At 32.2% G+C, this 16,356-nt stretch overlaps 2 protein-coding genes across 2 annotated transcripts; one reads left to right on the forward strand and one right to left on the reverse strand.

The window, feature by feature from the left end:
* Nucleotides 1-252: 252 nt before the first annotated feature.
* LOC115967599 (cell division cycle-associated protein 7-like) lies at nt 253-4,923 on the forward strand. The gene is made up of 5 exons (XM_031086730.1): nt 253-679; nt 1,738-1,974; nt 2,976-3,059; nt 3,779-3,908; nt 4,190-4,923. The coding sequence occupies exons 1-5, from the start codon at nt 417-419 to the stop codon at nt 4,523-4,525; spliced, it is 1,050 nt and encodes a 349-aa protein (XP_030942590.1). The 5' UTR covers nt 253-416; the 3' UTR covers nt 4,526-4,923.
* A 3,729-nt stretch (nt 4,924-8,652) lies between these two features.
* LOC115967536 lies at nt 8,653-9,740 on the reverse strand. Its single transcript, XM_031086653.1, has one exon. It carries the CDS (start codon nt 9,692-9,694, stop codon nt 8,786-8,788), a length of 909 nt encoding a protein of 302 aa, XP_030942513.1. The 5' UTR covers nt 9,695-9,740; the 3' UTR covers nt 8,653-8,785.
* Nucleotides 9,741-16,356: the final 6,616 nt, after the last annotated feature.

Genomic DNA, 16,356 nt, shown 5'->3' on the forward strand with positions numbered 1-16,356 from the left:
TTATTTTGAAAATGATGCGATCATAGTATTATAGTCCTAAACTTTTCCTCCAAATTTATGCCGTTCTTGAGTTTTGTTCAATATAGACTTTCTTTTTCTATTTTTGTAGATTTTACTAAAAAAAAATTGAGTAAAGAAAGATGTTTGTCAATCCCATGAATGATAAACGACACCGTATTTTCTGCCCGCGAAGCAAAATAGCAAATCCCTCCAACTATCGTTTTATGGAAACTTTGAAAGAAATGAAAAACAAAAGACAGCCCTCCAAATGTCGGGCCGTTCATTGGACCATAAATCCATCATCATCGTGCATGTCTTCTCTTTTCTATCAGAACTCTCTCACTTCGCTCAAAACTCAGAGACAGAGAGACAGAGAGAGAGAGTCATACATATAGTCAGAGGCTAATAAGACTGTAATGGCTCGGGCAAAGAGAGCACGAAAAACCAGTGAGAATGAAGGAAACGTTGTACAGAATGAAAATTCAGGGTACGAGCAGTTCAGGGAGCAGAGGATCAAAGAAAACATGGAGAGGATGCAGAAGCTAGGCATTCTTGACCTCTCTCACAACCTTAAGAAGTCCCACACCAAGCCAAAGCCAAACCCAACTCCAAGAAACCCTTCTGACAAAAAAACCCACGACCCATTGCCCCTTTCTGGCTCTCCAAGGCGCTCTACTAGGTTTTTTTCTCTTCCTTTTTTGAGTTTTTTTGAACTTTGAATCTCTGTTTGATTGGTGGGAAAATGAGGAAAAGGAATGGAAGGTGAAAGAAAGTTTTTGTTTTTTTTGGGTGTTTTTATAAATTTGAGTAAAAGTTCAAAATTTGAAAGAAATGTGAGTAGAAAACATTTGCTATACTGTCTACTGTTGGCTTTTTTATGTATGTTGTCATCTTCTCATGTTTGGTTGCTGAGAAAATAAAGGGAAAGAAAAGAATGGAAATTTTGTGTGCTGTTGTGTTTGTGTTATCCACTCCACTCTTCTGGGTATTTCATGTTTTGTGGTTTAGCCTTTGATTGGTTGATGAGAATATGGGGGAAAATAAAAAGAGAAGGAACTTGCTTGTGCGTTCAATATTGTTTTTGCCTTTAAAATTAGTTGGTGGGAAAATGAGGAAAGGAACGGGAAGTGAAGGACAGTTTTTGTTTTTTTTTTTTTAAATTGAGTAAAAGTTCAAAACTTGAAAGAAATATGAGTTGAAAACATTTGCTACTGTCTATTGCCGGCCTTCTTATGTATGTAGACATCTTCTCATGTTTGATTGCTCAGAACATGAAAGGAAAGAAAAGAATGGAAATTTTGTGTGAAATTGTGTTATCCACTCTACTCTTCTGTGTATTTGATATTTTGTGGTTTAGCCTTTGATTGGTTGATGAGAATATGGAGGAAAATAAAAAGAGAAGGAACTTGTGTGTTCAATATTGTTTTCGCCTTTAAAATTAGAATCTTTTAAAGAATGCTTAAAATTCCAGCTTCAAAATTCTGATATTTTCTTGTAGTACTTCTTATCAGTAATTTAATAGAAGATTGTAGACTTTTTATAGTTTTGGTTTCCATGTATGATATAATGATATGATTCTCTTTTCAAATGCCAAGCAGTTGTAGACTAACTCAAGTATTAGAAACTTATATATGTGTGGTTTTTGTAGTTCTTGATGTTGTTCTGATTCCTAATGGTGTGCAAATTTCTGGGTTTATGCTTTTAATCTTCTTTGAAAGTTTTGGTGGGGGGTTTTAGGTTGAAGACTTTGACTCCAGTTAGCTATTCAGAAGACCATCCGAAAAGGAAGAGGGGCTCCTCAAGGAATATTGAGATTCATATACTTGAAGGTTCACAGCCAGAAATTTATACTGAAGAACATGATAAGCTTCTGGGAGACTGTAAGTCAAGTTGGACACTTTCAGTGGATGGATATGGCAAGGACGGGGAGCGCATCTATGATCCGGTGAATGGAGAGACATGCCATCAATGCAGGTAAAGCATTTTTATTGATTTCTAGATGGATGGGTTTCCTTTTTTTTCTTGTTCTTTTCTCTTTATAAATTATAATTAGTTTTCTTATTGGAATTGTTTAGAAAATGATGTAATAAAAGGAAAATCTACTCAAGCTTATTTAATGCTGGAAGTATGTGATATTGTTGTATTGTTGTCTCATTCTTAATCCGGTAATAATATCTTGAACTTGGAATACAGTTTATTGTGGACAATATGCAGTTGCTTCTAAATTCTCCCCTCACACCCCCCCCCCCCCCTTTTTCCGCTTCCCTTCTTCCTCAAAGCTTTCATCCCCTGCACACCTCAAATTCCTTGTAGATAGGAAATTAATTAGCAGCGTGTAACTGTAGCCTTCAACAAAAGGTTGCTTTCCATCAGCTGATTTGCATGTAGTTTCTTTTACTTCTGAAATTATTTTACACGTGTGGATGTAGAATTGGGTAATAATTCAAAAGTTTTGTATGTAATTAATTATACAACTGGAAGACAGCATTTTTGGGTGTTTGGTGTAACTCTTCATTAGTGTTACACCATTTAAAGTCTTTTACTGGATTAATATTTTGCAAGTTCCATATTTGGGTTACATGTTTTATTTGTTCTCAACACGAATGCTAAATTCATGCTAATATGATTCTATTTACTATCAGATGATTCATAAATTTATGTTTGGGTATAATTTTAAACTAAGAAAACTTGAAATTTGAACACTTTGTAGATGAGATAGTTATTGATTTTTTATCATCTTGATATTTTGCAAGCATGGAAGATATAAGGAGACAATATAATTAAACAGTGGGTTTGTCAAAGAATGTATCCAATGGAAAAGTCACATCAGGTGTAACTCAAACACCTAAACCGTATATCTTGTGGTTGATTGTTCAAATTGTCCAATGTATCTTCTGTAATAAGAGCTACCTTTTCTCCAATTACATGGTAGTACTTAATAATGCAAGCACAGTGATGGCCCTTTTTTTTTGCAGACAGAAAACTCTTGGTCTGCGTACCCATTGCAGCCAATGCACCTTGGTCCAAGGGCAGTTTTGTGGGGATTGCTTATACATGAGGTAATTAATTTTAATTAACTTGATCCACTAGACTTCCACAAAAGTAAACTGTCTTTTATTTAATTATTTTGGCTTGATTGAAGTGCCATTGCATTGCATCCTGTTTTTCTTTGGTTTTTGAAATGTTACTTTCATATTACTCTGCTATGCATAAAGGCTATGCCAATTCCAAAGGGACCACCAAAATGACAGTTAATAGATATGTCTATTATAATCCTTATCTGCAAACCTATTCTAATGAGTGACTATGTTGCTTTTAGATAATGTGGGAAACAAACATGCACATTCAAGTTATGAATGACAATTGGTGATAGTGATTCTTAACATCTCTGTTTATGATTGAAACTGAAATTTTCTGTTCTTGCCATTTTCAACATTCCATACATGGTTTTGGACAAGTATACATTGATTAGTAAACTACCTTCCCCTCCCTATATCTCCTATCTTTTTACAATAATGATAAATTAATATGGTCAGTAAGTTCAATGCACCTTAATCTCATTACTACAAAATAAAATGTATGCTCATGAAGTTCATAAATGACAATATTATGAAGCGTGCATTCCAAATATATTACTTGGAACGGAGATTATCCATAAATTATTTGGAATTATTAAACTGTAACTGTATGTGACTCAAAAGTTAGCGCCCGGCCTATGAATATTAGTCACATTGAACTATGTTGGCAATCTGTGTTTGAAATCTATTATCTTACTCAGATATGGAGAGAATGTGATAGAAGCCAATCAAAATCCCGATTGGATTTGCCCTGTTTGTAGAGGAATTTGCAACTGCAGTCTTTGCCGTAAGGGAAAAGGGTGGATGCCCACTGGTAATCTTTACAGGAAGGTTAGCTCCATATACCCTGTATATGTGCATGAGGATGAACATTTTTATGCTTTCCCCATTTATTTTGTGTATGCAATTAATAATCTTCTATCATAGTTCCTCATATGCCTGCTCAGATGGGTGCTTGTATCCTTTCACTAAAAAAGGTGTACAAGTGTTTTTATCTTCCATTTCTGGTGTGTGATATGATGCTAGGACTCAGCTACAGATATAATTAGCATGTTGAGCAGAATTAATAGCAATGGAATAGAAGAAATGGCTAAATTTTCTCTACTTTTCAGGTTTTAAAATCGGGCTTCAAGTCTGTGGCACATTATCTCATTCAGACGCGCCGCTCTCAATCTGACTTGGTGGACTCAGGTACTGAAACTTTGGCTTCTCCAGAGGTTTCACAGCCTTCTGAACTTCTTGACACGGACAAGAGCCCTGATGAAGTCTCAAAACCTCAACTTTATGATTCTAAAGATGTCAAGATGGAAGAGGATGAAGTGCAGTGTTTTGATACCAATCATGCTGATATCAATCATGCATATAACAAAGGAGATGATGACGTGGATATTAATGATGAGCTGAATGAAAAGCAAGAGGACATCAGTGAGGAGTCTCAACAATTCTAAATCTTAAATGGATTCAATGTTTACATGATGCCTACTTTTTCCACCAAACTACTTCTGAATCCATTGCTGGAAGATCGAGGGATGACTGATTCTGCTTGCTGATAAACTTACCCTTTTTTTGTAAGCAAGGCAACTAATTTTGTGCAGTCATACAGATTAAGAAAAATATAAAGTTCTGTTTGTGAAGTAAGTGTTTTGCCAAGGAAACCCTACCTTAAATGGGTTTTCCTCTGCATCCTTGGCAGTACCAGACTGCCAGTAAGTTATATTTTCCCTTTTTCTTTTTTGGTAGTCATGTAGCTACGCTGCTAGTTTTTGCTTCCGCATGCTAGGAGCTGTAAGATGATGTCCATTTGTTCCAAGTTGCAATTACATGTTGGGTCTGGATCCTTGGTACACTAGTGGTTATTTATTCATTTTCAATTGCCAAGAACATGCTAAAAGCTTTGTAGCCCAGTGGTATAATCTCTTCTCATTTATTAGGAGAATCAGGATTCGAATCTCTCCTTCCCAATTATTGTTACTGTTGAATTATCCACCAAAAAAAAAATGCCAACATTTTTGCAGTTTACATAATGTCACTCAAGGTACAGTTAAGTTTACAATTGTGATCTTTGAGACTAAGTTATGCCCTGGACTGCTTCAACCCACCTTATCCTCTATAAAGGCTTGTGTGTTACTCTCCGAGTTCAACTTTTGTTTCCATTACATGCAGTTTCTATCATATTCTAGCTTCTCTACTCAATGCATGAAAATACAACAGTTGAGTATACTTGAAAGTTGTCAACCAACTACTCAAACCCGGTCCCCCCCAAAAAAAAGGTTTGCAAAATTTTTTCCCTTTTCATTTACTCGTTTTCTTAGTTTTGAAACTTTCACAGTAAATCTTTATGAGTTTGCCCTTGATAGAAAACTTGCACACAGTCTTCCTTCAAATACAAAACACCACATAATCACTGAGAATACCATCTGATGCAGATGAACACCAGGAGTGAAGGATAGGGGAAATTTGGACTCGTTCTTATCATACTATTTGTTGAAGTCACCTTTTGTAAATCTTTGAACCCATTAGAATATTGCTAAAAAAAATGGACAAAGCCCAAAAAACCAGGCCAACAAAACCAAAATTATTTAGAGTGCTTCCTCTCAGTATGTGAACCAAGTTCACAGGAGAAAGAAGTAGCCAGGAAAGGGAAAATTATTTGACTCATTTGAGGGCAAACGGACTATTCCGCATCTAATTGGGCCCACTCAAAATCTAACAACTGATCTCGGAAGACTTGTAAGATCATTGAGCCCGTGTGTATATAAAAGAACTCATGAGAGCAAAAATGTTATCTGCCGTTTTACAAAGTTTCACCTAACAGTATCTATTCCTCCACAAATAATTATCATTACTACAAATTAGAATTAGGATTTTCCCTTTGAGGAAGTGGATTTTAAGGGAGTTAGTCTACCATGCTGTTGTCCTTAAACAAAAGCATAAATGTTGTCTCATTTTAAGGAGGTGGTATATGGTGTTTCCGGTACATGCATCCTTCCTCTCACATGAGGGTAGACCCCATAAGTATAGGGTCCATCCTTATGTGAGAGGGAGGATACATGCATTGGAAACACCATGTACTTTCTCCCTTTTAAGGATGTACACTACCTAATAAGGGTGAAAACTAATACCTAATGGCCATAGTTGACATTCTTCTCATTCAACAAGTCTCTTAAGTAATTCAAGAATCATTATTATAAAATAAAAAGGGAATCCAAATGTGAGGGACATTAAGATTAGCCACACATACTTGAAACACATGTAAACTTGAACTTCCTAGTACTTCAAATTACATTCAAAAGTGTAACATTCACTACATTTTAGAACAAATTATAGGTTATTACTAGTTTTAATTTGAACTCATCAGTGAAATTATTTTTTTGCCCATCAATAATAGTCAGTAACAATCTATTACTTATGATTTATTGTAAAAGTGTTATGAAAAATATTGTAAACATTGGATTTCTCCCCCCTTTTTTTTTTTTTGAGGAAGTAGACACTGCATTTCTCAATTACATTCATACGCAAGGCATTTTTATGAGATTTTAATTACACAAATAGGAATGTATCTTTCGCCTATAGCTCATTACTTTTGTTTTTCCCTTTTCTTTGAAGCTTACACCATAAGTCTTGCGAGCTATAGCCATAGAGGCTAATATAAATTCATAGTTGATGCTATTTCACACTCGTTAATGTGGGTCCTTGGGACTTAGACTTATTGCACATGCCCCATGATTAATTTGTTTCGGCCAAGAGAGATATATAAATTGCTTGCAACTAAGATAATTTAATTTCTACATGTCTTATTCTCTTTATATGTTGCAACATATCTTCATATAATGTTTTTTGATAATTTATTAGCATGAGTTTAATGTTGAATATATTAACTTGAGCAATGACAAATACGTATTCATTTAATCATGCTAAATATATTTGTGTAGCCTTGCTAACCATATTTCTTTTCCTCCCATATATTTATGTTTGATAACTTAAATCATTTATACACGGGAGACATATTTTTCTCATTAATTTGTCATTTCCATCAATCATGATATTATCTTTGTCTAGGAGAAAACGCAACAATAATAGTTAACAAGCAACTCATTGGTGTAAGTATTAAACTTGACTTCCCAAAAGAATCTGGATCTAGTCATTTAACTTATTAAAACACGACCCGTGTTATGTCCACAAATAGACACACCAAACACTTTTCAATTACAAGAAGATTTCACACATGTTTGCATGGAGGAAGGCACAAAGTGTGAGAGATAATAAGAGTATTCACATAAGTTCATACAAAAATTTATGTCTATTTTAATATAAGAGTCTACTTTTTATGTTTTACACAACAACTTTTTTTAAAATGCACACATCAAATTATATTCTAAAAGTTATTTCAATAAAATATTAGTTTTTCATTAAGGTAACCACTTTTTTAAAATACCCACATCATTTATGTCCGCATTAACTGAAAAGTGAATTGATAAATGAACAAAATATGTTTTTACACCTGCCAATTGTCATGTAAATTTACACAATAATTGTAGACAAGATATGCATCATTTTAAAGGTTTTTTTTTTTTTGGGTTGGTTGGCCAAACTTTTGCATTTATGCAATTAAATCGGCTGAAGCAAGTGATCTAAGAACTAGATACTATTTAGTATCTACAACAAACACGAATTGTCATTTCGAACCAAGACAGTGTTTACCAAAACAGCTGCAATAGGTGACATATGGCGGCAATATTAGGAAATGCCGCAAAAAAAAATGCCGGGATAGACTGATTTTTTTGCAGTATCAAAATTCAAGCACGTACAAGTCTAAATTCCTATTACAATTATATCTAGCCAAAATAACAAAGCCAAACTTTTCCCCAAAGACCTTATACCAGAAATCATCATCCCTAAGAGATACTTATAAATCCTTCAAAACAAAAAATACTGAGGGGGAAATCTCATTGACTTATTCTATAACCCATTAAAATGAAAAGTTAGCTATTAAAATCCAGAAGATGATCTGCATATGTATATCATGATAGCAGATTTAAATGTCACAGTCATAGTCATGGTCATAGTCAGATCATGAAAGCAGATTTGAATGTCATAGTCATTGTTATAGTCATGCTTTATATAATTGCATGGAGCCAAATCTAATTAATATCCTCATCCTCAGTAAATTCAAGAAAATAAAATGATGATATTTATTAACTTGAGATTATAACAGAATCAAAATGATATTATTAAACCTAATTACCTAAAATTTTAGGAAACCATGCAACTTGAATATGAAACCATATGAAAAACTAGATATAGCATGCCATGAATATGGAAGATTACAAACCAAACTGAGAAAGCCAAGTGCACAAACCCTAGCTCAAATAAAATCAATCAAGATCCGAAATAAAGGTACCTTGAAAAAAAAAAACAAAAATAAAGATTGCAATCTAGCCACCGATTTGAAAAAATAGACATAGCAAGCCATGAATATGAAAGATTACAAGCCAAACTGAAAAAGGCCAAGTGCACAAATCCTAACAAATCAAATCGATCAAGATCCAAAATTAAAATTAAAATAAAGGTACAAACAAAAATAAAGATTGCAATCTAGCCACCAATAATATTCAGGATGCACGGACACGGTATGATAACATAATAATGCCTATACCTCAAAAGAAGTGTAAGTGCATCCTGGACCAATATACATACTACTTAAATTCTTATCGATCAAAAGGGCCATCTGGGCAAAGCTGTTTACACAATCCAAGATATGTGAGATAAAGAACTCGATCTTTGGCACCTGTTCGATGATTCTTGGTGTGCTTGCAGAAATACTTCAACTGCTCAAGCGTACAGCAACCAATCATTTGACCCAGAAGCAAAAACAGCCAGTTGATTCCCTTCTTCTTATCTGCAATAATCGGCTTCACGCTATTTTCATGTTCACAGTACTTGCACCTTGGAAGAACAGGATTCATCCAAATACTAGGAGCCCTATCACGCATGTTGCTCTTGTTATTCTCTATAAATCTTGCAACATCCATGAACTTTTCTTTCAGATCATATTCCATCTCATACTTAATCTCACAACGCTTGCATTGCACCTCACCAGTGATAGAAACTATTTCCTTGGATAGCATGTAATCGAGACTATGCACCGTAGCACGATGAGTTGTGGCCCACGGGAACAGAGCCGGCACAGTCTCGCTCTTTCCTGCACGCGGGACCTGTGTCGGGTTACGACGAGCTCGTGAAGGGCGGGGTGTGGCGGTCTCAGGGCGGTGGTACACCACCGGGATTGATGTGGAGGTCTCCTGCCGCGGCTGTGGCACGAAGTGTGGCATATAATTGTATAGAGAGTGTGAGGAAAAGAGTTGAGGGGGAATTTGAGATGGGGTTTGGGATAAAAGTGCTTGCATTGATTGTGATGGAGCCATTGTTGATGGCGGTGGTGGTGGTGATGATGATGTTGATGGTAATGATTGGTTTACTGGTGATGTTTGCCTAGGTCTTGTGGGACCAAAGTTAAGCCTAAGGGTAAGATCAGGTTCTTGAAACCTTTTTACAAATGGGAAATCTTGATTGTTGTTGTGCTTTCTCTTCCTGTTCTTGTCTTCTTCGTTCATCATGACTAGAAAGTATAGGGTTGAGACTTGAAAGAGAGGGCTATAGAGAAAGAATGAGAGAAAACGAAACAATGCAAGAAAATAAGTAGAATTATGAGTTGTGAGGGATTTGGAAAAGATATATATGCTGATTTATGGGATGCGGAAAATGCATTTATCTTAAATTCGAATTCTTGTTTTAAAAGAGTTGGGTTCCGTTTACAGCTCTTTTACACACGTAGCTCTTCTATATAATGTTAATTTTTTTTCTCATTCAAATTTAAATTTTTTATTTTTACGTTATGTTAATATCAAAAAAAAAAAAAAATTGACTTTTTTTTTTTTTTTAATTCCACTTTTTTATGGGATAGCAACACACTCTTTGATTAGAATTTAAAAATCCTAATTTCAATAAAATTTAAATTCTATATCAAATGGAACTCTACCCATATCCATATGTATATCATTTTTGAAGTGAAATGTACTTTAATATGAATGCCTAAATTTAAGCTATACATTTTTTCTTCCTTATTTTTTTCTTAGGTGTTACTATTGGTTCTTTGTCTTCATACGGTTTTCAATTGAAGAATTCAAACCATTCCAAAATGTTTTTAACTTTCTAAACGGCTCCTCTTGTATTAAAATGATTACATTTTTTGTATTGTTTGTCTTTTGTTTAAATTAATTTTCTTAACTTTGATCTAATTTTTATGCTTAGGGTATGAGAATCAATGATTAAATATAGTTAGTACTAATAGATTAATTTTAACAAATTTTGTGTTTGATTTTTACGTTGTTCTATCAAATATTCAAATTATCTAGATGTCCTACACATCTATATTCTTGAATTATCAGTTTTAAATTTAAAATATTATCAAGATTATATTAAATTTTGACTTATCAATTTGCTTAGTACGATTTTTTTTAAGAAATATCAATTTAAAATTTTGTTTGGAATTATCACTGTCTCAAAAAAAAAAAAAAAATTATCAATATCATTCTAAGGTTGATTCTAGGCATAACTCTTACCCTTTATTTTAGTGAGATAATTATTTACACTTAATCATTTCTTCTTAGCATCACGTACCCTTAGTGTGGTGGTCACTCTATAAGTATAAGTGCTTATAAAGTGTGGGGGACAAAAGTCGGGGTTCAAGTCTCCAAAAGGAAGCTTCACATACATATATACTTAGATTATGCTAGAATAAAAATTCTATCTTGTATTAAAAAATCATTTCTTCTTTAATATTTATTGAACTTTTTAATTCTTTTGGTAGCTTCTATGAGCATTATATCAATAATTTGTCTCAAAGAAGAGAATTCCATTGCTATTGCAGCAATGGTTAATAGGTGCATCTCATGCAAGCCTACATAAACTTAAATTGTCTTTCCATATTTGAATGCTTTATTATTTCTCTAGATGTAATTAGGCTCAAAAGTATATGCTTTATTATTTTTTTGGTTCATTTAAATACACCACATTAAGTCTTAGCTAAGTTAGTAATTATAAAACTAATTATCGTTTCTCAAATAAACTATATAGTATATAAATTTATAAACAAAATTGCGTTTTTCAACTAGAATTATGCATCTAAATGAAATGTTTTTTTTAATAAGATTTATTCATGTTGTTCCATTTTTCCATTTTTATTTTTTTTATTTTTAATATTAGAAAATTTATTTCTACTTATTCATGTAAAGTGTGCATAGAATTGTTTATCCATTTGTAACATTATTTAATATATTTTTGCTAATTATTTGTATATTTTTTTATTCCCATCAATTTTTTATTAAGAAATGTATTGTATGAGAATAATACTAGTTTTATTAATATTTTTACTATATTTGTGGTAGTTTAAGAGTGTAAAAGTGTTCAAGCTCCCTAGAATTTTATTCCCTCTTTCTCTTTGAATCCAACATTGCTAAGAGAGACAATAATCATCTCAAATATATTTATTTCGATATTTTTAGAATTAAAATTTTTGAAATATAAAAAATTTTGAACTATGTTTTATAAATATATAAAAAAAAAAATTTGGATTTTTTTCCTAATTCATATATCATTTATAAAATATTAAGTAATAATTAGGAGTGTTCATGATATACAGTTTGAAGTAGTTTTGGGTCATATTTAGCAAGGCACCGCACAATGCGGTTTGCCCAAAGCCCTTACCTCCAAGGTTTTTAGACCCGGACCGTTCATTGAACCGTAAAAATGAGAGGTTCAAGGTTTTTGAGGTCGAACCGAGGTTGAACCGAGGTCGAACCGTGATGACGTCATAATTAATTTAATAATTAATTAAAGCCTAAATATAGATATTAAATTTATAAAACTAGCAAAATTGACAATATATCTATATATGTGAGGGAAATTTAATGATTTTCAAGCATATATTTAATAATTAAATAAGAAAGTTAATAAAATAAAATAATAACCATGAAAACATTAAAATTTATGATTAATTTTTGAAGTAAAGTTAAATATCTTTGAAGGAATTTAATTATAATTTTTTTTTATTCCTTGTCAGAGATGGATAATTTAATTAAGTAGAATAAAATTGTGTTAAGTTGTTGTTTTTTTTTTTTTTTTTTAAATTGCTAAGGGGTTGGACCGCACGGTTCTCACCGGTTCGTGCGGTCCAACCCTGGTTTTAACGGTTCACGGAATTAACAAAAAATCCGATTTTTTAGGCTTAAAAAATCGGTTTTCATCCCGGTTCCCGGTTTTCACGGTCCGACCTCCCGGTTCGGTCCGGTTCTGAAAACTATGCTTACCTCATCTAACCTTAATATATTAAAAAGATGGATTAAATACTATATATATACATATAACTTATATATTAATAGATGAGGCACAGTGTGATTTTTTGCTATTTCTAAAAACATAATCGTAGTCGGCAATCGACAATGCAACAATGCAGTTTTTGCACCTCTGCCACAATTGGCAGTGTGGTCACCAAATGTTGATGTCGCTTTAAGTGCAGTCATAGTGGTTTTTTATTTATTATTTTTTGTATAGCCAAGTAATAATACATTTTACATTTACATCTGCCCCCAAAATGTGAAATGTGTTGAGTCGGCTTTAGACTGAGTTCTATTTTTGCAAGCCATCGTAAATTTGAGGAGGTTTGAAAAGAATCTGTTTGAAGATGAATTGATCTATTCAATACAAATAACACTGTTTAAAATTTACAATTATTAAAAAAAATTATATATTTAAAATACACTCTACATATGAAAATTTTTCATAGCAATATGACCATATTTTGCATGAAATGCATTTAACATACCAATATCATAGTTAATATTTCATGATTTTGACATGATCGTAGTGGTATTAGTACATAACAACTAATTCAATCAAAGCTAAAGTTGTTTAAAAAATTAAAAATCAAATTGATTGATTTGCAATGAAGTGTTCAATACTACCGTTAAAATATTGGAAGAAACTAATAATTCCTTTAAATTTTTGTCCTGTGGGACTAATTAGATGTGCGACTAGCTATTCTGATGGTTATAGAGTATCAGTACATGACAAAATATAATTGGTTTTTGTCTTCTTCATTCATCATGACTAGAAAGTAGGGTTGAGACTTGAGAGAGGGCTATAGAGAAAGAATGAGAGAGAGAAAGAGAGAACGAAACAATGCAAGAAAATAAGTGGAATTATGAATGGTGAGGGATTTGGAAAAGATATATAGGCTAATTTATGGGATGCAGAAAACGGATTTATCTGAAAGAATTAGAAATCTTTTCTTCTTGAGATTCAAATTCTTGTTTTTTCAAAGAGTTGGGTTTCGTTTACAGCTCTTTTACACACATGTAGCTCTCCTATATAATATTAAGTTTTTTTTTTTTTTTTTTGGGAGAAGATCTCTATAATGTTGAGTTAAACACTATATCAAATCGATATATATATATATATATATATATATTTATAATATATATGAGTAAGACTTAGATACAGTACTTATGTACTATTTTAAAATTTTCTATTAAGATTCTGTCATGTGGTTTTTTTTTTTTTTTTTTTTTTTTTTTTTTTTTTTTTTATGAATAGAAGTGTATTTTGTAAGTTAAGTAGTCCTATGACGGAATCTTCAGAGGGAAACCTTAGGAACAGCACCTAAAGTATTGTATATAAGTTTTGTGTATATATATATTCTTAGAGTCTCATTAGATATTGAATTTAAATTCATATTGATATTTGAAATGATATATATATATATATATACCCTTTTATTTTATTTTTTTTAAAATCTATCTTAATTTTTAATTTTTACGATATGTTGATATCGACATTTTTTTTTATTCTATTCATATGACTTTTTTTTAATTCCACTTATTTTATGGAATAAGAACACACATGTTGATTAGAATTCCTAATTTCAATAGGATTTAAATTTTATGTCAAATGAAACTCTAGCAATATGTATATCTTTTTTGGAGTAAAGCTTACTCCAATACGTGAATGCTTGAATCCCATAACAACGTGAGTATACTTTTTTTCTTCATTATTATTTATTTTATTTTTTTTCCTTAAGTATTACTATTGGTTCTTTATCTTCTCGTGGTTTTTAATTGATAAATTCAAACCATTCAAAAATATTTTTAACTTTCTAAAGGCTCCTTCTTTGCTTTTGTATTTTGTTTTTACTAAAATGAGGTTTTGTGTAATGTGTATTGGTTGTCTTTTTTAAAAACTGATTTCTTAACTTTGATCTAATTTATAAGCTTATGGTTTGAGAATTAATAATTAAATATGGTTAGAAGTTAGAACTGATAGATTAATTTTAACAACTTTTGTATTTGATTTTTACGTTTTTCTATCAAATTATCAAGATGTCCTACACAAGTATCACTACAAGAAAACTGAGCAATTGCGGCGGGCCTATTGCGGCGGGTGCAAAAACCGCCGCTATATGTCGCCTATTGCGGCGCTTTTTTGGCCCGCCGCTGTACATGAGATCTATTGCGGCGTTCCATATGCCCGCCGCAATAGCTCTAGTATTTTGCGGCGTGCTACAGTGGCGGGCTGATGACCCGCCGCAATAAACCTGTTTTAGCGGCACTCAGCTTAGATATAGCGGCGGGTCGATGAATCGCCGCAATAGCTCAAGTATTTTGCGGCAGACTACAGCGGCGGGTCATTGACCCGCCGCAATATGTACTCCTTTTTGCGGCGGGTTGGACCGCCGCAATAGACATTTAAATTTCCCTCTATTTTTTCGTCTTCCCATTTAAAGATCAAATAGTAAATTACACCCGATTGGCATGAAAATTGGCATGCATGTTAAGAACATATAAAAAATGTGATCCAACGGTTGGATTTTCAAAATTTGAATTCAACAATAAGTTATTGGTTGGTGTAACATTTTTTAGAGTTACATCAAGTGTAACTAGAACCCAACGATATATTTCTTAATTCGATGTGAATTTTGACAAATGTACCGTTAGATTACATTATCTTCATATATTTTTCATGCATACAAAATTTCAAGGTGATCAAAGATTAATAGTCATGTCATCGATCAATTGTTTAAATTCAAGTTTTTGTAATTTAAAATAACGCATAAAAGATTAGTTTAAATATCAAATGGTAAATTACACCCGATTGGCATGAAAATTGGCATGCATGTTAAAAATAAATAGAAAATATGATCCAACGGTTGGATTTTCAAAATATGAATTCAACAATAAGTTATTGGTTGGTGTAACATTTTTTAGAGTTACATCAAGTGTAACTTGAACCCAACGCTATATTTCTTAATTCGATGTGAATTTTGACAAATCTATCGTTAGATTACATTATCTTCATATATTTTTCAAGAATACAAAATTTCAAGGTGATCAAAAATTAATAGTCATGTCAACAATCAATTGTTTAAATTTAAGTTTTTGTAATTTAAAATAACGCATAAAAGATGAGTTTAAAGATCAAATGGTAAATTACACCCAATTGGCATGAAAATTGGCATGCATGTTAAGAACATATAGAAAATGAGATCCAACTGTTGGATTTTCAAAATTTGAATTCAAAAATAAGTTATTGGTTGGTATAACATTTTTTAGAGTTACATCAAGGGTAACTTGAACCTAACGCTATATTTCTTAATTTGATGTGAATTTTGACAAATCTACCGTTAGATTACAATATCTTCATATATTTTTTACGCATGCAAAATTTCAAGGTGATCAAAGATTAATAGTTATGTCATCAATCAATTGTTTAAATTCAAGTTTTTGTAATTTAAAATAACGCAAAAAAGATGAGTTTAAAGATCAAATGGTAAATTACACCCGATTGGCATGAAAATTGGCATGCATGTTAAGAACAAATATAAAATGTGATCCAATGGTTGGATTTTCAAAATATGAATTCAATAATAAGTTATTGGTTGGTGTAATATTTTTTAGAGTTACATCAAGTGTAACTTGAACCCAACCATATATTTCTTAATTCAATGTGAATTTTGACAAATCTACCGTTAGATTACATTATCTTCATATATTTTTCAAGCATAAAAAATTTCAAGATGATCAAAGATTAATAGTCATGTCATCAATCAATTATTTAAATTCAAGTTTTTGTAATTTAAAATAACGCAAAAATGATGAGTTTAAAGATCAAATGGTAAATTACACCCGATTGGCATGAAAATTGGCATGCATATTAAGAACAAATA

This window comes from Quercus lobata, chromosome 11 (genome assembly GCF_001633185.2).
Source record: "Quercus lobata isolate SW786 chromosome 11, ValleyOak3.0 Primary Assembly, whole genome shotgun sequence".
Taxonomy (NCBI): Eukaryota; Viridiplantae; Streptophyta; class Magnoliopsida; order Fagales; family Fagaceae; genus Quercus; species Quercus lobata.